The 18,037-nt window shown below is 41.1% G+C and overlaps 1 protein-coding gene across 2 annotated transcripts in view; it reads right to left on the reverse strand.

The window, feature by feature from the left end:
- Positions 1 to 18,037, reverse strand: part of LOC121533085 (E3 ubiquitin-protein ligase NEURL1) — a 64,332-nt gene that overhangs the window by 31,353 nt on the left and 14,942 nt on the right. The window contains exons 2-3 of one of the 2 annotated variants that reach the window (XM_041838850.2): positions 14,279 to 14,544; positions 11,109 to 11,430 (exon numbers count right to left, since the gene is read on the reverse strand). In XM_041838850.2, the coding sequence (XP_041694784.1) occupies positions 11,109 to 11,430; positions 14,279 to 14,544 (588 nt within the window). Of the gene's footprint in view, positions 1 to 11,108; positions 11,431 to 14,278; positions 14,548 to 18,037 lie in introns of both variants that reach the window. The other variant, XM_041838848.2, reaches the window with a different exon arrangement.

The raw sequence follows: 18,037 nt of genomic DNA on the forward strand, positions 1-18,037 counted from the left end.
CATACAGTATGTTTATGTTGTATTACTTTGAGATTTTCTATAATTCATACAGTATGTTTATGTTGTGTTACTTTGAGATATTCTATAATCCATACAGTATGTTTATGTTGATGCATAGTGAAAGACTGCACTTACTGCACTTCAAGTGTACTGGAGGTTATTAACTACATCAATTCCCTAAGACAACAACTGAACAGTCTGTGTGTGTGTGTGTGCTTGTGTGTATGCTTGTGTGTGTATGAGTCAGAGTCATTGAACATTGTTATAGTTAGAAAAACCTAAAGGCCTCTAACTGTCACACTGTGTTTTGTAGTCAGTCTCCATGCTTCATTTTCAGAGGCGTCACTTTGGGGCCCCACTCTGATCAAGGTTCCTCTGTGACTGCCTCATCACAGCACGGCCCCCCTGTCTTCATAACAGCAGCTGGAACTCCTCAACCTCTCTACCCCAGTTCTATGGACCTGTGTGTGTGTGTGTGTGTGTTCATACTTGTATGCCTCTGCCCCTGTACGTGCATGAACATTGCACATGTGAACAGTATGTGAAAGACAGCCATGAAGCGCCGGAGCCCCATTTATATTTATGAAACAACCTTTTTACCCTGCTGGATGTAAAGCCTCTAGGGACAGCAGGTTCATTATTCTGCCCAACCCAGACAATATTGCATTTGCCCAGTTAAAGATGCACTATGCATAAATCGCTCCGCCATTTCTAAAATTCTAATAGTTTGCCTAATTTCAGTTTATGTGACAAAACAAGCAGTCGGGTCACCCAAAAAGTTACATATTGTAGCTTTAAAGGCCTGAAACCGTAAATCAGTTCCAACCTACATTGTAAAAGTAGAACGTTTCAAAACACCATGAATGTGTAATGAAACCATGAAAAGTAGTGCACATAACATTTAAGCAGATGCTCTTATCCAGAGCAACTTACAGTTAGTGAGTGCATACATTTTCATACTGGCCCCCCGTGGGAAACAAACCCACAACCCTGGCGTTGCAAGCGCCATGCTCTACCAACTGAGCTACAGGGGACTACATAAGCTGAGCTCTGGTGTTTGGAGGGTGTTTGAATGTAAACCCAATGTAAGTGTTTTAATACACATAATGTGCTTTAAAACATAAATGAAGTACTCTGAAACACCCAAAGTGGTTCTTCACCTGAATATTGATGTTTTTAAGAGTGCTTTGAAAACACTTTTTGGGGTTTCAGTGCATGTAAAAGGCAGCATCAAAACACAAAAACTGTGTTTCTCATAAAATCAATGGTTTATAAATGCAAGTGGTTTATAGCCTAAATATTGATTGATGATAAGAGACTATGGAGAATATTGTTTTGTGGAATTCCACCTGAATTTTTTTAATTCCGTTATTTAGATAGATTGGGAAAAGGACAGGCAGTAAGATGGTACAATTCGTTGGAATTCTACCCGCTCAACCACACAGCCACACTGTAAGAAATTAATTATTCTGGGGTGAATTGAAATTGTCTAGCTTATTCACACCTCTCCCCACCGAAGACCAGGGTTAAATTCCCACCTCCAACCCTTCAATCTATTTCCCCCACCTATCTCTATCCCCTCTGTCATTTCAGAACTGTCTCAATAAAGTGTCAAAATACCCCCAAAATATATTTAACAAAATGTATGCAAGATTTATTAATTTCATTTTACCAAAATAATGTACAAATAAATCCAACTGAATATGTTGTTGAAAATGTAAGTGTATTTTATGAGGATAACCAAAGAAAGAGAACATTGAATGATTGAACTCATTGGAAGTCTTTGGTTTGAATCACCTTGCATTTCCTATCTTGCCACTTGACTCTGTTTTAAGAGGATTGTGGGTAAAAAACATATTTTTTGACTTCATGATTCTTTCACACAATGTTGTATGCATGTTTGAAGAAAGAAAAGTATATCTTAAACTTGTTGTGCCATGAGGTGTAATGGATCATGATGAACAGATATATATATTTTTGGTCCTTTTTTAGCAGACGGTCTTATCCAGAGCGACTTACAGGAGCAATTAGGGTTAAGTGCTTTGCTCAAGGGCACATCGACAGATTTTTCACCTAGTCTGCTCGGGGATTAGAACCAGCAACCTTTCGGTTACTGGCACGATGCTCTTAACCACTAAGCTACCTGCCGCCCCATATCAAAACCGTCAGGCAAAATGACATTCAATGAGGACTGCACCCATTCCCACATTCATTATTGTCAATGGAAGAGGCAAGGGCAGAATCCTCAATTCTTGCAGTTTAACCTCCAGTTAGGTCTGGTGGTTTGAACACTGTCTGCCAAAATGGTATAAAATGGCAAATTATCAAATACATAAAACAATGTTAAACATTAAGACACTTCAGAAAAAGGTGATCTAATTCTGCACTAGACAGGATTCAAAACATCATAATGGTGTTTAGAAGCTTTAGAGAGAGGAAACTACACCAAAAGAGAAGGGATCTAATTCTGCACTAAACAGAACTTGAAACACCAAAATAGTGTTTTCAATCTTTTCTGTGAGTGCGCCCAGTCCCTGGCAAGGTGTTGCACAACACTTGATTTAGTGGTGTTACAACACACCATGTAATGTTTCAAAATATCTCAAGATGATGTGTTTCAATACTCCAGCAAAGTTAAGGTTTCGTCTCCTTCAAGTTGGTGGCAGCTCAGTTGCCACTAGTTGTGGTGTTACAAAGCACTTCATTTTAAAAGTGTAGGATCAGTCCCTACCTAGGAGGCTCTAGTAGGAGGTGTCACGCTATCACCTTTCCCAAATACCTGGGCCATAAAGACATCGATTTCTTTATGGCTACATATATTGCCGGGGAAGGTGAGCTTAATGGTGCCAAAAATGAGAAGGCCGTTAAGAGAGAGGATCGATTGACAGTCAGGCAGGCAAGCGCATCTCCATTTCTATGGTCGTCATTGAGGGTGTGTGTGTGCCGTGTGCGTGTGCGTCTGTCTAAGACTGTGTGTGTGTGTGTGTGTGTGTGTGTGTGTGTCTCTTTCTCCATCCATGTGTGCATTTGTGAACCTCTCAGAGTAGCTAGATTTATCTAGCCCATAATTCTGCCTGTCTGGGTTTCATTAGCTAGCGCTGGGATCTTTAACTACGCTCATCACCCAACTGTAGGGGTGGAAAACAATAAATCACACTATGCCATGTGTAATAATAACCCCAAAAATGTGTCTGGAAGGCATCTCCTGCAGGGGGCCTATCACACAATACCTACCGAGGGCCTGTTCATGTGTCACCCAATCAGAGGCTTTAAGATTATTGTTCTGTGCTGACCTCAATACAAAATGTATTTCAAATACATGTATATACAGTGGCTTGCGAAAGTATTCAACCCCCTTGGCATTTTTCCTATTTTGTTGCCTTACAACCTGGAATAAAAATGGATTTTTTTGGGGTTTGTATCATTTGATTTACACAACATGCTTACCACTTTGAATATGCAAAATATTTTTTATTGTGAAACAAACAAGAAATAAGACAAAAAAAACAGAAAACCTGAGCGTGCATAACTATTCACCCCCCCAAAGTCAATACTTTGTAGAGCCACCTTTTGCAGCAATTACAGCTGCAAGTCTCTTGGGGTATGTCTCTATAAGCTTGGCACATCTGGCCACCGGGATTTTTGCCCATTCTTTAAGACAAACTGCTCCAGCTCCTTCAAATTGGATGGGTTCTGCTGGTGTACAGCAATCTTTAAGTCATACCACAGATTCTCAATTGGATTGAGGTCTGGGCTTTGACTAGGCCATTCCAAGACATTTAAATGTTTCCCCTTAAACCACTCGAGTGTTGCTTTTGCAGTATGCTTAGGGTCATTATCCTGCTGGAAGGTGAACCTCTCTCCCAGTCTCAAATCTCTGGAAGACTGAAACAAGTTTCCCTCAAGAATTTCCCTGTATTTAGCGGCATCCATCATTCCTTCAATTCTGACCAGTTTCCCAGTCCCTGCCGATAAAAAACATTGGATGGTGTTCTCGGGGTGATGAGAGGTGTTGGGTTTGCGCCAGACATAGCATTTTCCTTGATGACCAAAAAGCTCAATTTTAGTCTCATCTGACCAGAGTACCTTCTTCCATATGTTTGGGGAGTCTCCCACATGCCTTTTGGCGAACACCAAACGTGTTTGCTTATTTTTTTCTTTAAGCAATGGCTTTTTTTTGGCCACTCTTCTGTAAAGCCCAGCTCTGTGGAGTGTACGGCTTAAAGTGGTCCTATGGACAGATACTCCAATCTCCGCTGTGGAGCTTTGCAGCTCCTTCAGGGTTATCTTTGGTCTCTTTGTTGCCTCTGATTAATGCCCTCCTTGCCTGGTCCGTGAGTTTTGGTGGGCGGCCCTCTCTTGGCAGGTTTGTTGTGGTGCCATATTCTTTCAATTTTTTAATAATGGATTTAATGGTGCTCCGTGGGATGTTCAAAGTTTTTTATATTTTTTATAACCCAACCCTGATCTGTACTTCTCCACAACTTTGTCCCTGACCTGTTTGGAGAGCTCCTTTGTCTTCATGGTGCCGCCTGCTTTGTGGTGGCCCTTGCTTAGTGGTGTTGCAGACTCTGGGGCCTTTCAGAACAGGTGTATGTATACTGAGATCATGTGACAGATCATGTGACACTTAGATTGCACACAGGTGGACTTTATTTAACTAATTATGTGACTTCTGAAGGTAATTGGTTGCACCAGACCTTATTTAGGGGCTTCATAGCAAAGGGGGTGAATACATATGCATGCACCACTTTTACATTATTTATTTTTTGCAATTCTTTGAAACAAGTTATTTTTTTCATTTCACTTCACCAATTTGGACTATTTTGTGTATGTCAATTACATGAAATCCAAATAAAAATCCATTTAAATTACATGTTGTAATGCAACAAAATAGGAAAAACACCAAGGAGGATGAATACTTTTGCAAGGCACTGTACATTTGTATATTTGCTCAAATGCATTTAATGACTGAAATTGCATATACAATGCCTTCAGAAAGTATTCACACCCCTTGATTTTTTAAATAATTTTGTTGTGTTACAAAGTGGGATTAAACTGGATTTAATTGTCATTTTTTGTTAACTATCTACACAGAATACTCTGTAATGTAAAACAAAAAAACTAAAATTTAAGAAAGTATTCAACCCCCTGACTGAATACATGTTAGAATCACCTTTGGCAGCAATTACAGCTGTGAGTCTTTCTGGGTACGTCTCTAAGAGCTTTGCACACCTGGATTGTACAATATCTGCACATTATTATTTTAAAAAGTATTCAAGAACGGTCAACACATATATGGACCTCTGCTATCTATTACTCTACCAGTGGCCTTTGTGGTTTTCATTGCTGTATTGATATTTATTTATCATTGCTAAACAGCCATTTTCAAGTCTTGCCATAGATTTTCAAGCTGATTTACGTCAAAACTGTAACTAGTCCACTCAGGAACATTCAATGTTGTCTTGGTAAGCAACTCCAGTGTATATTTGGCCTTGTGTTTTAGGTTATTGTCCTGCTGAATGGTGAATTCGTCTCCCAGTGTCTGTTGGAAAGCAGACTGAACCAGGTTTTCCTCTAGGATATTGCCTGTGCTTAACTTTTTCCACAAAATGTGGAAAAAGTCAAGGGCTTGCTCAAATGCATGTAATGACTGAAAATATTCCAGAAATGCATGGCTATGACATCTAGTCTACAGGGTGGCTAAAGTGTTTAATAATTAGGCTCTGTAGATTACTATTTACATATTGATCAATGGAGATCATTTCTTTGGCCACCAAGCCAAAACTTTGGCAGTAGCTAGGTTTCCATCCAATTTGCGACAGATTTTCATGTGAATATTCTAAAATCTGCGCATTTTCCCACCAGAGATGTGTTTCCATCAAACTGACTTACGGATAAAAGGCTGTGCGTGATGACGTAGTGCACATAAAAATTACTTTTGCCATTAAATTCCAATGTACCAAATGAAAAATACAAGTTAAATGGGTTTCCATCATATTTTCAACTCGACTGATGGTTTTGTCACGAAAACTGTTGCGTTATAAAGCAAATGTGCCCACTCTGGTCTTGGCACATGCGCTCTGGGCAACAGCTCACAGATACAGTGCAGGTAGGCTACATTATGAGATTATTATAGATAAGAGCGATATTATTTGTATTTGTCAAACGGCAGCCATCATGTCACTAGAATAAGGCCCTCGATATTTATTGGAAAGGAGCATCAAGCTCATCAACTTGCACATTCACCACCCTCTGAAGTTTATCATAATTTATCATCTGTAGCCTAATAAACTGCATGCTTTCCTGAATCATAGTGGGAGGACCACACAACATATCATCGCGTGACTCCAAGTTTACTTCGATATGATGGTTATTATATCGCATTATCCATTTTACAGACACAAAAAGATCCCATCATGTCGAACGAACAAATTGTCTTAAAGGCATTTATAAAATTGTGCCGGCATTTCCTGTTTCCATCAGCCCGGTCATGACTTTTTTCATGCGTCAGGTAATTCATCCGCATGAAATGGTTGAACGGAAACGTGGTTATTTTTATTTTTGTATTTAACCTTTATTTAACTAGGTAAGTCAGTTAAGAACAAATTCTTATTTACAATGATGGCCTACCAAAAGGCAAAAGGCCTCCTGCGGGGACGGGGGCTGGGATTAAAAATATATATATATATAAATATAGGACCAAACACACATCACAACAAGAGAGACAACACAACACTATATAAAGAGAGACCTAAGACAACAACATAGCATGGCAGCAACACACGACAACACAGCAAGGTAGCAACCCAACATGAAAACAACATGGTAGCAACACAACATGGCAGCAGCACAACATGGTAGCAGCACAAGACATGGTACAAACATTATTGGGCACAGACAACAGCACAAAGGGCAAGAAGGTAGAGACAACAATACATCACGCGAAGCAGCCACAACTGTCAGCAAGAGTGTCCATGATTGAGTCTTTGAATGAAGAGATGGAGATAAAACTGTCTAGTTTGAGTGTTTTTTGCAGCTCGTTCCAGTCGCTAGCTGCAGCGAACTGGAAAGAGGAGCGACCCAGGGATGTGTGTGCTTGGGGGCCTTTAACAGAATGTGACTGGCAGAACTGGAATTGTATGTGGAGGATGAGGGCTGCAGTAGGTATCTCAGATAGGGGGGAGTGAGGCCTAAGAGGGTTTTGTAAATAAGCATCAACCAGTGGGTCTTGCGACAGGTATACAGAGATGACCAGTTTACAGAGGAATATAGAGCGCAGTGATGTGTCCTATAAGGAGCATTGGTGGCAAATCTGATGGCCGAATGGTAAAGAACATCTAGCCGCTCGAGAGCACCCTTATCTGCCAATCTATAAATTACGTCTCCGTAATCTAGCATGGGTAGGATGGTCATCTGAATCAGAGTTAGTTTGGCAGCTGGGGTGAAAGAGGGGTGATTACGATATAGGAAACCAAGTCTAGATTTAACCTTAGCCTGCAGCTTTGATATGTGCTGAGAGAAGGACAGTGTACTGTCTAGCCATACTCCCAAGTACTTGTATGAGGTGACTACCTCAAGCTCTAAACCCTCAGAGGTAGTAATCACACCAGTGGGGAGAGGAGCATTCTTCTTACCAAACCACATGTCCTTTGTTTTGGAGGTGTTCAGAACAAGGTTAAGGGCAGAGAAAGCTTGTTGGACACTAAGAAAACTTTAACACAAAATCCGGAGAGGGGCCAGCTGTGTATATATATAAATGGACGAGAGAGCTTCCTACTGCCTGAGCTATATTGTTGATGTAAATTGAGAAGAGCGTGGGGCCTAGGATCAAGCCTTTGGGTACTCCCTTAGTGATATAATTTAAATTGTGATGGTGAGTAAAATTCAATATTGGTGCATAATTTCTACTTAACACGTCAAAGGGACGCAAAAGGCACTCATTTCGTGGAACGACCCAGTACACGTTAAGTTCTGCCCATTGGACGTTGGTTGCAATGCTCTCGTCAACTTTGCTTGTTTATTTGTCATATGCACATGAAAGACATGGAGTCACTACATGACTGATAACGTATCATGTTTGTAGTCATTTAAATGTTAGTGCTTTTGTTATGCATTTAAGGTAGTTAAGAAGAGATAGACAGAGAAGACAGTTAAGAAGAGATAGACAAAGTAGATAGTTAAGAAGAGATAGACAGAGAAGATGGTTAAGAAGAGATCGACAGAGAGATGGTTAAGAAGAGATAGACAGAGAAAATAGTTAAGAAGAGATAGACAGAGAAGATAGTTAAGAAGAGAGACAGAGAAGATAGTTAAGAAGAGATAGACAGAGAAGATAGTTAAGAAGAGAGACAGAGAAGGTAGTTAAGAAGAGATAGACAGAGAATATCTCTGCCAACACCAGTGTAGCTAGATTTATCCAGCCCATAATTCTGTCTGGGTTTCATTAGCTAGAGCTTGGATCTTAAACTATGCTCATCACCCAACCGGAGGTGTGGAAAACACTAAATTACACTTAGCCATGTGTAATAACCCCTAAAAGGTGTCTGGAAGGCATCTCCTGCGTGGGGCCTATCACACAATACCTACCGAGGGACCTTTCATGCGTCACCCAATCGGAGGCCTCGAAGCTGTTGCCGGGTGCAACCTGGGTCATCCTATCTTCCTAACCTTCTGTGCTGACCTCAATACAACCCTTGGCACTTTAACCGATGTTATCGAAATACAAAATACACTTTGTTTTTAGAAGTCGGCACGTGTGTTCACTTTGGGGCTAAGATAGTAAATAAAGGTTTCTGTGTGTGTGTGACAGTGTGTAATTATGGGTTTTGAAATGGCTCATGTCTTGCAACAGAGTTGTTTTTCAGTGATTAAGGATCTTTTATGTTTATTTAATAAATCTTTCGGAGTTGACATTTGATTAAACAGAACTGAGACAGTTTAAAAGGTATTCTAGGTATGATTTGTAACAGTAGTCTGTGAGAACACCAGGATGACTAACAGATGCCTCAGGTACTTCCCTATCTGTGCCATTCCCAATAAGCAGAAACCTGCGATCAGTTAAACATTTCCTTAACTGAACCGTAACCACTATCAGCTAAAGCTAAAGCTAAATCTGACCTTAGATGATTACCTAGGGGGCAAGTTAAACTTTACAGTAGCAGCAAAACAGACGTGTCCTGACGCATGTACAGTGCAGTGGAGCCATTAAGTTAAATGAATAGAATATGTAAGATAATGCGTGTTGGCAGGCTTGGAAAAATAGTGATTTGGTCTGACAGATACCACCTCTGATATGGAATATGAAGTGAAGGTTTGTGTGTGGTAGGTGGAAACAAACATAAGCCCCATGTTAATTCCTGTTACGTGAAATTTCACAAAGCCATAATAAGGCGACCATAGAATGTTCCATGTCCATCCTTATAAGAGATTACTGTACCTAAATAAGAATGTATAGGCCTACAGTACTGAAGAGAAACACAATAACTGGACTGCTACATGTCTATGTATACAGAGAGATAAGAGGATGCTGGTTTTATTGTAAGCATGATGTATATGTTTCTTCTAAAGCTGTGGATGTAGGTGGAAAGGTAAAGCAGGAAAAGAAAAGCTTTCCCAAAGTAAAAAAATAAAAACATCTAGGTAGGAAAAATGTAGGCCTATTACAGTAAGCGACCAGTATGTTGAGAGCAGATGTTAGTCAGAAGGCTCCATGAGGACCTATAGGAGCCCTGCACTCTAGGCTGCCCTGGCTATAGCCTGACTGTAAAAGGCTGTGTGTTGATTTAACTAAGGCTGAAGAGAGCGATTGTAACAGTGCTCCGAGCAGCATACGGTTTACCAAGACGCCAGGGATCTCCCCAAGTGACTTATAAAAGAGAGTTCAAACTGTCCAAGCATTGTAGGAAAATATACTTTTAGCTAAAGGAACACACATGTTTTTTGACATTTTAATCTTTTTTCGTTTGTTTTCTTAACTTTTTTTATCCTCCCCCGATGCTATTCTTGCTTCCCGGCGTCACGGTAATGCGAGACGACAATGTGAACTTTGGGCCAAAGAATTGTGGCCCTGTTGTCTGACGTTGCTACTCTCAGGAGTCCATGCTAGTCTGTCGAGGAATACAGCTAGGTTTCTATCGCTACTTGTCATCGCTGCCTCCCGTCAAGACTATGAGTGCTGGGGGACTGGGGAGGGTGCTTCAGATAAAACGACTCCCGCATCACACTGTGAACACAAAACATCCCACCCCTCTGCTACCCGAGACAGGAGATACCGATGTCCTCCTGTCAATTGCCACGGCTCGCAATTAGGATCAAATGGGTTATCTATGGAACATGTGACCAACCCCCTTGTCTATTTTTAACATAAGGGGGGATGACAACATTGACACATTGAATCCCTAGAGAACAGAAACATGCACAGTATGCCATAGGCCCTGGGTACATCAAAGCCTTGGTTAACGCTAGGTTATCGTATGATATGTCTATCTCTAAGGTATGTATGCAAAGCCTTGGCTAACGCTAGGCTATCATATGCTATGTCTATCTGTATGGTATGTATGCTAAGCCTTGGCTAATGCTAGGCTATCATATGCTATTTCTATCTCTATGGTATGTATGCTAAGCTGCACAGCATGCCTCAATAATCCACAGCAGGGCAGTTATTTTGCAGCCCATGTGCTATAGTGGTGCAAACATACTAGGGCCAAATGTTGGTCATATATAGGTAAATGTAAATTTGTACAGAGCTTGTTATCAGATCTTAGAGTGGTTTACATTAGGTTAGAATAACTATCACTAACCTCATCCAACATAAGAAAATACATTTCATTCCCAGTCAGCAGACACTGTATGTTTACAGTCGGTAAACATGTTACAATACCTAATATGACTTTTGAGTGGACAAAATGCAATACTACAAAAATATGTATATTCTGGATGACCATGGTGCACACTGTAAAGCCATCATCGAAAGGCATGTGTGGTCACCACATCCCATAACTGTACCAACTAATTCTCTCATTGTCCATCACCTTACCAAGAAGCTAGAAGTGAGGAATGCTATGGAGATGTGTGTGTAGGTGTGCATGCATGCTTTCTTAACATACCTAGCAGTTGCACTCCACGGGTCAACCCATAGACATCTATCAGTGCCCACAGCGGTTCTCCTGTTCTCACCCCACTGAAGAATAACATCGGGTTGGACTCATTGATTCTATAGAAGACCCGGCCCTTCTTGTCCACCCAGAAGGCGATGACGTTCCCTTCATTGGCGAACTCCTCAGGTAAAGCCTTCGCCCAGAAGCCACTCTGGGAGACCAGGTCAGGACAGGCATACTTGGGCAGGCTGTCTGGGTTGATACGGGATGGGTCTTTAGCCGTGAAGCCCAGACGGAGAGCTCCGCTCCAGCAACACTGCTTCTTAGTGATCTGTGGAAGGAGGACAGACTATGATAGGTTGATGGTCTTATAACAGTTTGTAGTAGTATAAGAGTGTATGGTATAGGATTGTACTTTACAAGGAAGTCTAAATGTTGCCTTGAAATAAAGTGTTCCCTTTGTGTATTGTTTGTCAATGAGATTCCATTTTGTGACCTAGGCCTATACAACGCTGACAGGTTGAAAAGAAAGCAAGTAATGGGCCTGTTTGGTTTGTTGAGTGACTGGTTTGCTTAGTTTGTCTTGGTTGTATAACTGTACCAGGGTTTCTGTTAGTAAAATAAGGCGGCAGATATTTGACCAACAGCATTTTAATTTACCGGACATTTAAGACATTTACCAGACCAATATGCATTGGGTGCGTAACCTGATTAGGGCGTCCACCCACAGTGACAGAAATCACATTTAGATTATGGTAATTCATCTCAACAGAACATGCAACTCTAGGATGCAATGGCATGCGTCCTTCTTACAGAATTCCGATGCGCAATTTGAAGATAACTGCCACATTTACTTTTCCTCAGCCAACAACAAGAGTAAAATCACTAACCTATGTCATTCTGCTATCCCCCATAGTAGAAAGCTGTACCTATTCTATTGGACAGCTTGTCGTTCTGTGTGAAAGAAATAGCGTATTCCAAACAGAATCTGGGACAGTTGTGGGACGATAAATCCCAAATTCATCAGAACATTTAGCTTAAAATATTGATACATTATAATTTTTTCACATTATAAGCACAGCAATGTGCACAAGGCTGTAGACTACGTGCAAATGTTGGTTCCATAATGCAATTAGCAGGAAAACACAGTTGTCAAAAGCGCACCGCACATGTGAGCGGTTTCATGAGACAGAGAAAAAATATCAGTTCGAAATGTTGAAAGAAGGGAGATGAAGATGCAACAACTAGCATGGGTTGCTAATATGACTAGGATTGTGCATTTGGCTACTGGACAATGAAAGAAAGTTGATTTGAAAACCAATACAACATGAGAGAAATAGCCTACTGGTTTCAATGGCATATGGAAGTCTTTATAAAATAATTGCCTGCACGTTTGGTTAGATTTTGGCTAGGCTACTTTGAAGCCAGGTAAGACATGCCTCATAATATGTAGCAAAACGTTCAGGTTTCAAACAGTTAAGTATATGTTTTCAAAATGCATACTGCCTCCAGCTCATTGCAAAGTGGTGTGTGACACACTAAACCTTAGTTGCCTATGTACTTGAATGGCGAATGGGAAGCGCAAATCAATTACCAGTTGAGAAATAAAAATAGTGGCTCTTTTTAATCATGGCCATCGAACGGTTTTTAACACAGCTGTTTGATGAGCTGTAGCAGCAGATCTCACACTACATCGACTGGTATTTCAATCAATGAATATGCTAAAATGCATTTTCGCAATGGGATTTTTTTTCTTCTCCCGGTGAATTGGCCGGAGCCAATTTATCAGCTTTTTAAAAATCTATATATATCAGTTAACGGAAACCCTGAAATGTACCTAAATATTACTTATGTAAGACAAAAGTTGTCTTGAGGTTTTTCACTCAGGCCCCCCTTCCAGCATTGGGGAACATCCCGCGCCACGTCTATTTCTATGGGCACAAGCACTGTTCATGACACAAACTATTGACACCCCTCTTGTCGGCGGAGAGACAATATTGCAGGTTTAAAGCTTATTTCCTGCAGTTCTACACATTTTGTCATGGGGTGAGGAGAGAATTTAGCAGTTTTAAAGCTCATTTTCTTGCAATTCTATACATTTTCCCATGTCTAATGTGTATTCATGTGATATTTGAGTGACTCGTTAGTTGACATGGGCTAGTTGATCTTGACATTTCTGACAAGTTATAAATAGCTCTCTAAGGTATGCAATGACTGACATGACAAGAGGAAAACTAATGACGCACTACCCAATTTGGAAATTGCACCTTGTGCATTCTACTACTAAAACTTTTAAGAGTAAGTTGAAAGTCGGAGAGAGTTTTTTTTTCCGGGGGGGGGTGGACCCTGCCGACCACCTTGGGTGGGGGGGCGCCCCAAAGTTTAGGAACCACAGCTTTAGAGCACTCGGCTGAATTAAATGTTGTGCTTGCTGCTATTCAATCATCACTGTTTTACCAACAACCAGTAAAGCCACATCCACTTGCCCTGGCGCCATAAGCAGTGTTTACCAAGTGCATTGACTGTGTTGACATGCTGGCTTGCTAGGTGGAAACCTGCTAAGCCTATTTGGGCAGACACAGGAACAGGAGGGGGAAGCAGCATTAGACTGAAAGAAGGATTTACCTGGACAAGCTCATAAGCTAGAAGTGTGTGTGTGTGTTCGCATTACTATCCTGACTTGGTGTGTTTATATTATATATCCTGTGTATACATCAGATACTGTACACATCAAAGCTAGTCTCACCTATTGTACAGATCCGTGTTAGTATCGCTCTCCATATCTTGTGTCATCATCTTTTGAGCCTTTTGTGTTAGCATCCCACCGTGTATAGAACAACCTACAGAGCTCTCTACAAATGGATGTTCTGGTGCCTCTCTGGCAGTTCAACATGTTGATTGGGGACCTTGCTGAGGAATGGAATTGTTTTTCTTGAAAATGTGTATTATATTTTATTTGACATTGTATTTGACTTTATTTTGTAAATTGTGTATATGCAGGGCTGCCTTGTAAAAGAGACATTGGTCTCAATGGTGACTCCATGTTAAAATAAAGGTATAATTAATCAAATAAAATGAATCTACCATTGTCAGAATACTATCATGGTATGTTGACACTTTGCATACTGTAAATAAACCTCCTTGGGTGTGGTGTTGTATCCATCTCCCTCTCTACATACCTTGATTCGGACCTGCTCATACAGCTCTATAGGTCTGTTGCTGAAGGTGATAGCGTTACAGAAGCTGGCCTGCCTCTTGACGGTCCTCTGGGCCAGGTCCATGGCGATCTGGGAGCCCTTGGTGTTAGGGTGGAAGAGCAGGGGACTGATGGCCAGGCCTCTCCTCTGGCCCCCGCCCCCAACACCACACTGCTGGATGGGCAGGCAGCGCTTGGGCTTGTGGTGGCATCGGTGGGTGGTGGAGGGGAACGGACCGCCCAGAGAGTCTGCTGGATAGACAGAGGGGTGACATTAGAATAATAGTAGAATGCTTCTAATCCTTTATATGTTTTTGTGTTCTATGTTGTTATGCGTCTTGTAAGTACCATTTATCACCACACATGAAGTTCCCTACCAGGAAATATCTATAATTAAATCTAGATAGAGAATTTAGTGCATTAGTGCCTCACAAGGATCATCTGCATAGGAAAGCTTCAATAAGAGTGTGTGCCTGGGTCCTGGCTACTGATAATTAATAAGATGCAGAGTGAATGAATGTGTTTACCAATGACTCAGGGAGCAGGTGGCCATTCTAAAAATCTGTCCCCAGACACCTACTACACTATAGCAGCCAGCCATGCTCGCAAAGACAAACATCTCATTTCAATTTCATGGCTCCTTCAACTGTTCTGGCTATAATGTGAGGCCTATATCATGTCATGTAAATGGGATATTTGCCTGTTTTCCCTCACAGAAAATAACAGCTTTTTGAATTGAATTGAATATAGATACTCTCATTAGAATGAGTCTAGTTCTTGCTCGGGTTTAGCTGAAGTGGATGATTGTCACATATTAGAACGTGGAAATTGCCCCATGATGCTGATCTAAGCTCAATGTTTTGTTTCCCCACGTTTATGGTTGAGGTTATGATTTAGGGAGGCTAAAGCTGATCCTAGATCTGTGCCTATGGGGACCTTCTATGGTTCCTAGGCCTCTTCCTATCAGATAACTACTTCACCTCTTACTACAATCTGACTTGTTTGATTCACATAAACAGCAGTTGCTCAGTAATCATGTTGGTCCTCCAGCGAAAACCAAATGTCCATGCCGTACCTTATGCACTTAGGACTGGCAAATGAAGTTAGTGGTTGATGTGCACCATCTCTGACCCAATATTATTATCCTTCTGTGAGTATTGATGCCAAGGCTGAGTCAGTGACCTCTATGTGGCATTGTCAGTCAGGATTAAGCTTCATTACCTGTACAGTGTAGAATATAATACAATACTATTATATTATCCATGTTTATAGTATAAACCACGTGTAAATGGACTTGGAGTTTAATTGAATATTATTTATTGATATGAGGAAGGGGTGTCCAATAACCTCATATTGTCTTGGAAAATGCATACAGTTCATCATATGACTCATATAAACAAGTACAGGAAAGTACAAACTACATTATTTAATCTAGTAATGGAATCTAAATAGATATTCTAGTGCATCATTAGGAACTGCAATACTAGGAAAGTTCCAGTATAGTACAATATATTATATGACTCATATAAACGAACTCAGGGACGTACAAACTACATGAGTTGATTACTATCTAGAAATATAATGTAGATAGAGAATCTAGTGCATCAGGAACAAACCATAGGATTTCACTTATATCTAGTACAACTACATCTGTTATAACACATCAGTAGGATCTGCAATGGAAAGCTTCAGTATTATCATGACTATTAGGAATTAAATCTAGATAGAGAATTTAGTGCATTAGTGCCTCACAAGGATCATCTGCATAGGAAAGCTTCAATACAAGTGTGTGCCTGGGTCCTGGCTACTGATAATTAATAAGATGCAGAGTGAATGAATGTGTTTACCAATGACTCAGGGAGCAGGTGGTGGTTCTAAAACTCTGTCCCCAGACACCTACTACACTACAGCAGCCAGCCATGCTCGCAAAGACACACATCTCATTTCAATTTCATGGCTGCTTCAACTGTTCTGGCTATAATGTGAGGCCTACACTGAGTGTACAAAACATTAGGAACACCTCCATATTTTTTATTTTACCTTTATTTAACTAGGCAAGTCAGTTAAGAACAAATTATTTTTTACAATGACGACCTACACTGGGCCAATTGTGCGCTGCCCTATCGATCTCGCAATCACGGCCAGTTGTGATACAGCCTGGAATCAAACCAGGGGATCTGTAGTATCACCTCAAGCACTGAGATGCAGTGCCTTAGAAAGCTGCGCCACTCAGGAGCCCTATCGCCCTCAGAACAGCCTCAATTCTCTGGGGCATGGACTCTATAAGGTGTCAAAAGTGTTCCACAGGGATGCTGGCCCATGTTGACTCCAATGCTTCCCACAGTTGTGTCAAGTTGGCTGGATCATTCTTGATACATTTACATTTTAGTCATTTAGCAGACGCTCTTATCCAGAGCAATTAGGGTTAAATGCCTTGCTCAAGGGCACATCGACAGATTTTCACCTAGTCAGCTCAGGGATTAGAACCAGTGACCTTTCAGTTACTGGCACAACGCTCTTAACCACTAAGCTACCTGATACATTTTTTGTCATTTAGCAGACGCTCTTATCCAGAGCGACTTACAGGAGCAATTAGGGTTAAGTGCCTTGCTCAAGGGCACATTGACAGATTTTTCACCTAGTCGGCTCGGGGATTAGAACAAGCGACCTTTCGGTTACTGGCACAACGCTCTTACCCACTAAGCTACCTGCCGCCCAATGATACATACGGGAAACTGTTGAGCATGAAAAACCCAGCAGGGTTGCAGTTCTTGACACAAACCTGTGTGCCTGGCACCTACTACCATACCCCGCTCAAAGGCACTTACATCTTTTGTCTTGCCCATTCACCCTCTGAATGGCACACATACACTGTCCATGTCTCAATTGTCTTAAGGCTTAAAAATCCTTCTTTAACCTGTCTCCTTCCCTTCATCTACACTGACTGAAGTGGATATAACAAGTGACATCAATAAGATATCATAGCTTTCACCAGGATTCACCTGTGCAGTCTATGTCATGGAAAGAGCAGGTGTTCCTAATGTTTTGTACATTCAGTGCATATCATGTCAGTGAATGGGACATTAGCCTGTTTTGTCCTTTCAATTAGCTAACTGTGTTTTGGTTCTATTCTATACTCAAATCAGGGCCTCTTGGTTGTCCTCACCTAATTGTATAAATCACAATAATCCAGCTCTTCTACTTTTTACCATTGCTAACCACAACAAAGGCTGCAACAGCAACTGAGGGTCTGAGAATCACTGATAAGGCCTGTATACAGCATTCTACACAACAGCTAGGCTACGTCCCAAATGGTACCCTATTGCCTACATAGTGCACTACTTTTAACCAGAGCCCTATAGGGCATGGTCATAATGAGTGCGCTAAAAAGGTAATTGGGTGCCAATTGGGAGGAAAACACTACTTTATCAATAGATACACAGTGTTTAGCCTATACAATCATGTGCTTTATAGTTTCTCCCCCAAAATGAGGACTTGCTCACTCAGGCCCCATAATCAAGTATCATGTCCTTTGTCTAAGCGTAGGGGCAAAGGGAAAGCATTCATTGAATGGGGGCGCACATGGTCGCAGCAGATTGGACAGTGTGTGTGTGTACAGTATGTGTGTGTGTCAGGCCAGATTGAACTGAATGCATTAGCGACAACTAGCGAAAGGAGAGCCGCAGCTGTTGGTTGAAGGAAACAGGGGTTAAGTGTGAATTCACGTTCCTTAGCAACCCTC

The sequence above is a fragment of the Coregonus clupeaformis genome, unplaced genomic scaffold, assembly GCF_020615455.1.
Source record: "Coregonus clupeaformis isolate EN_2021a unplaced genomic scaffold, ASM2061545v1 scaf1543, whole genome shotgun sequence".
Classification (NCBI taxonomy): Eukaryota; Metazoa; Chordata; class Actinopteri; order Salmoniformes; family Salmonidae; genus Coregonus; species Coregonus clupeaformis.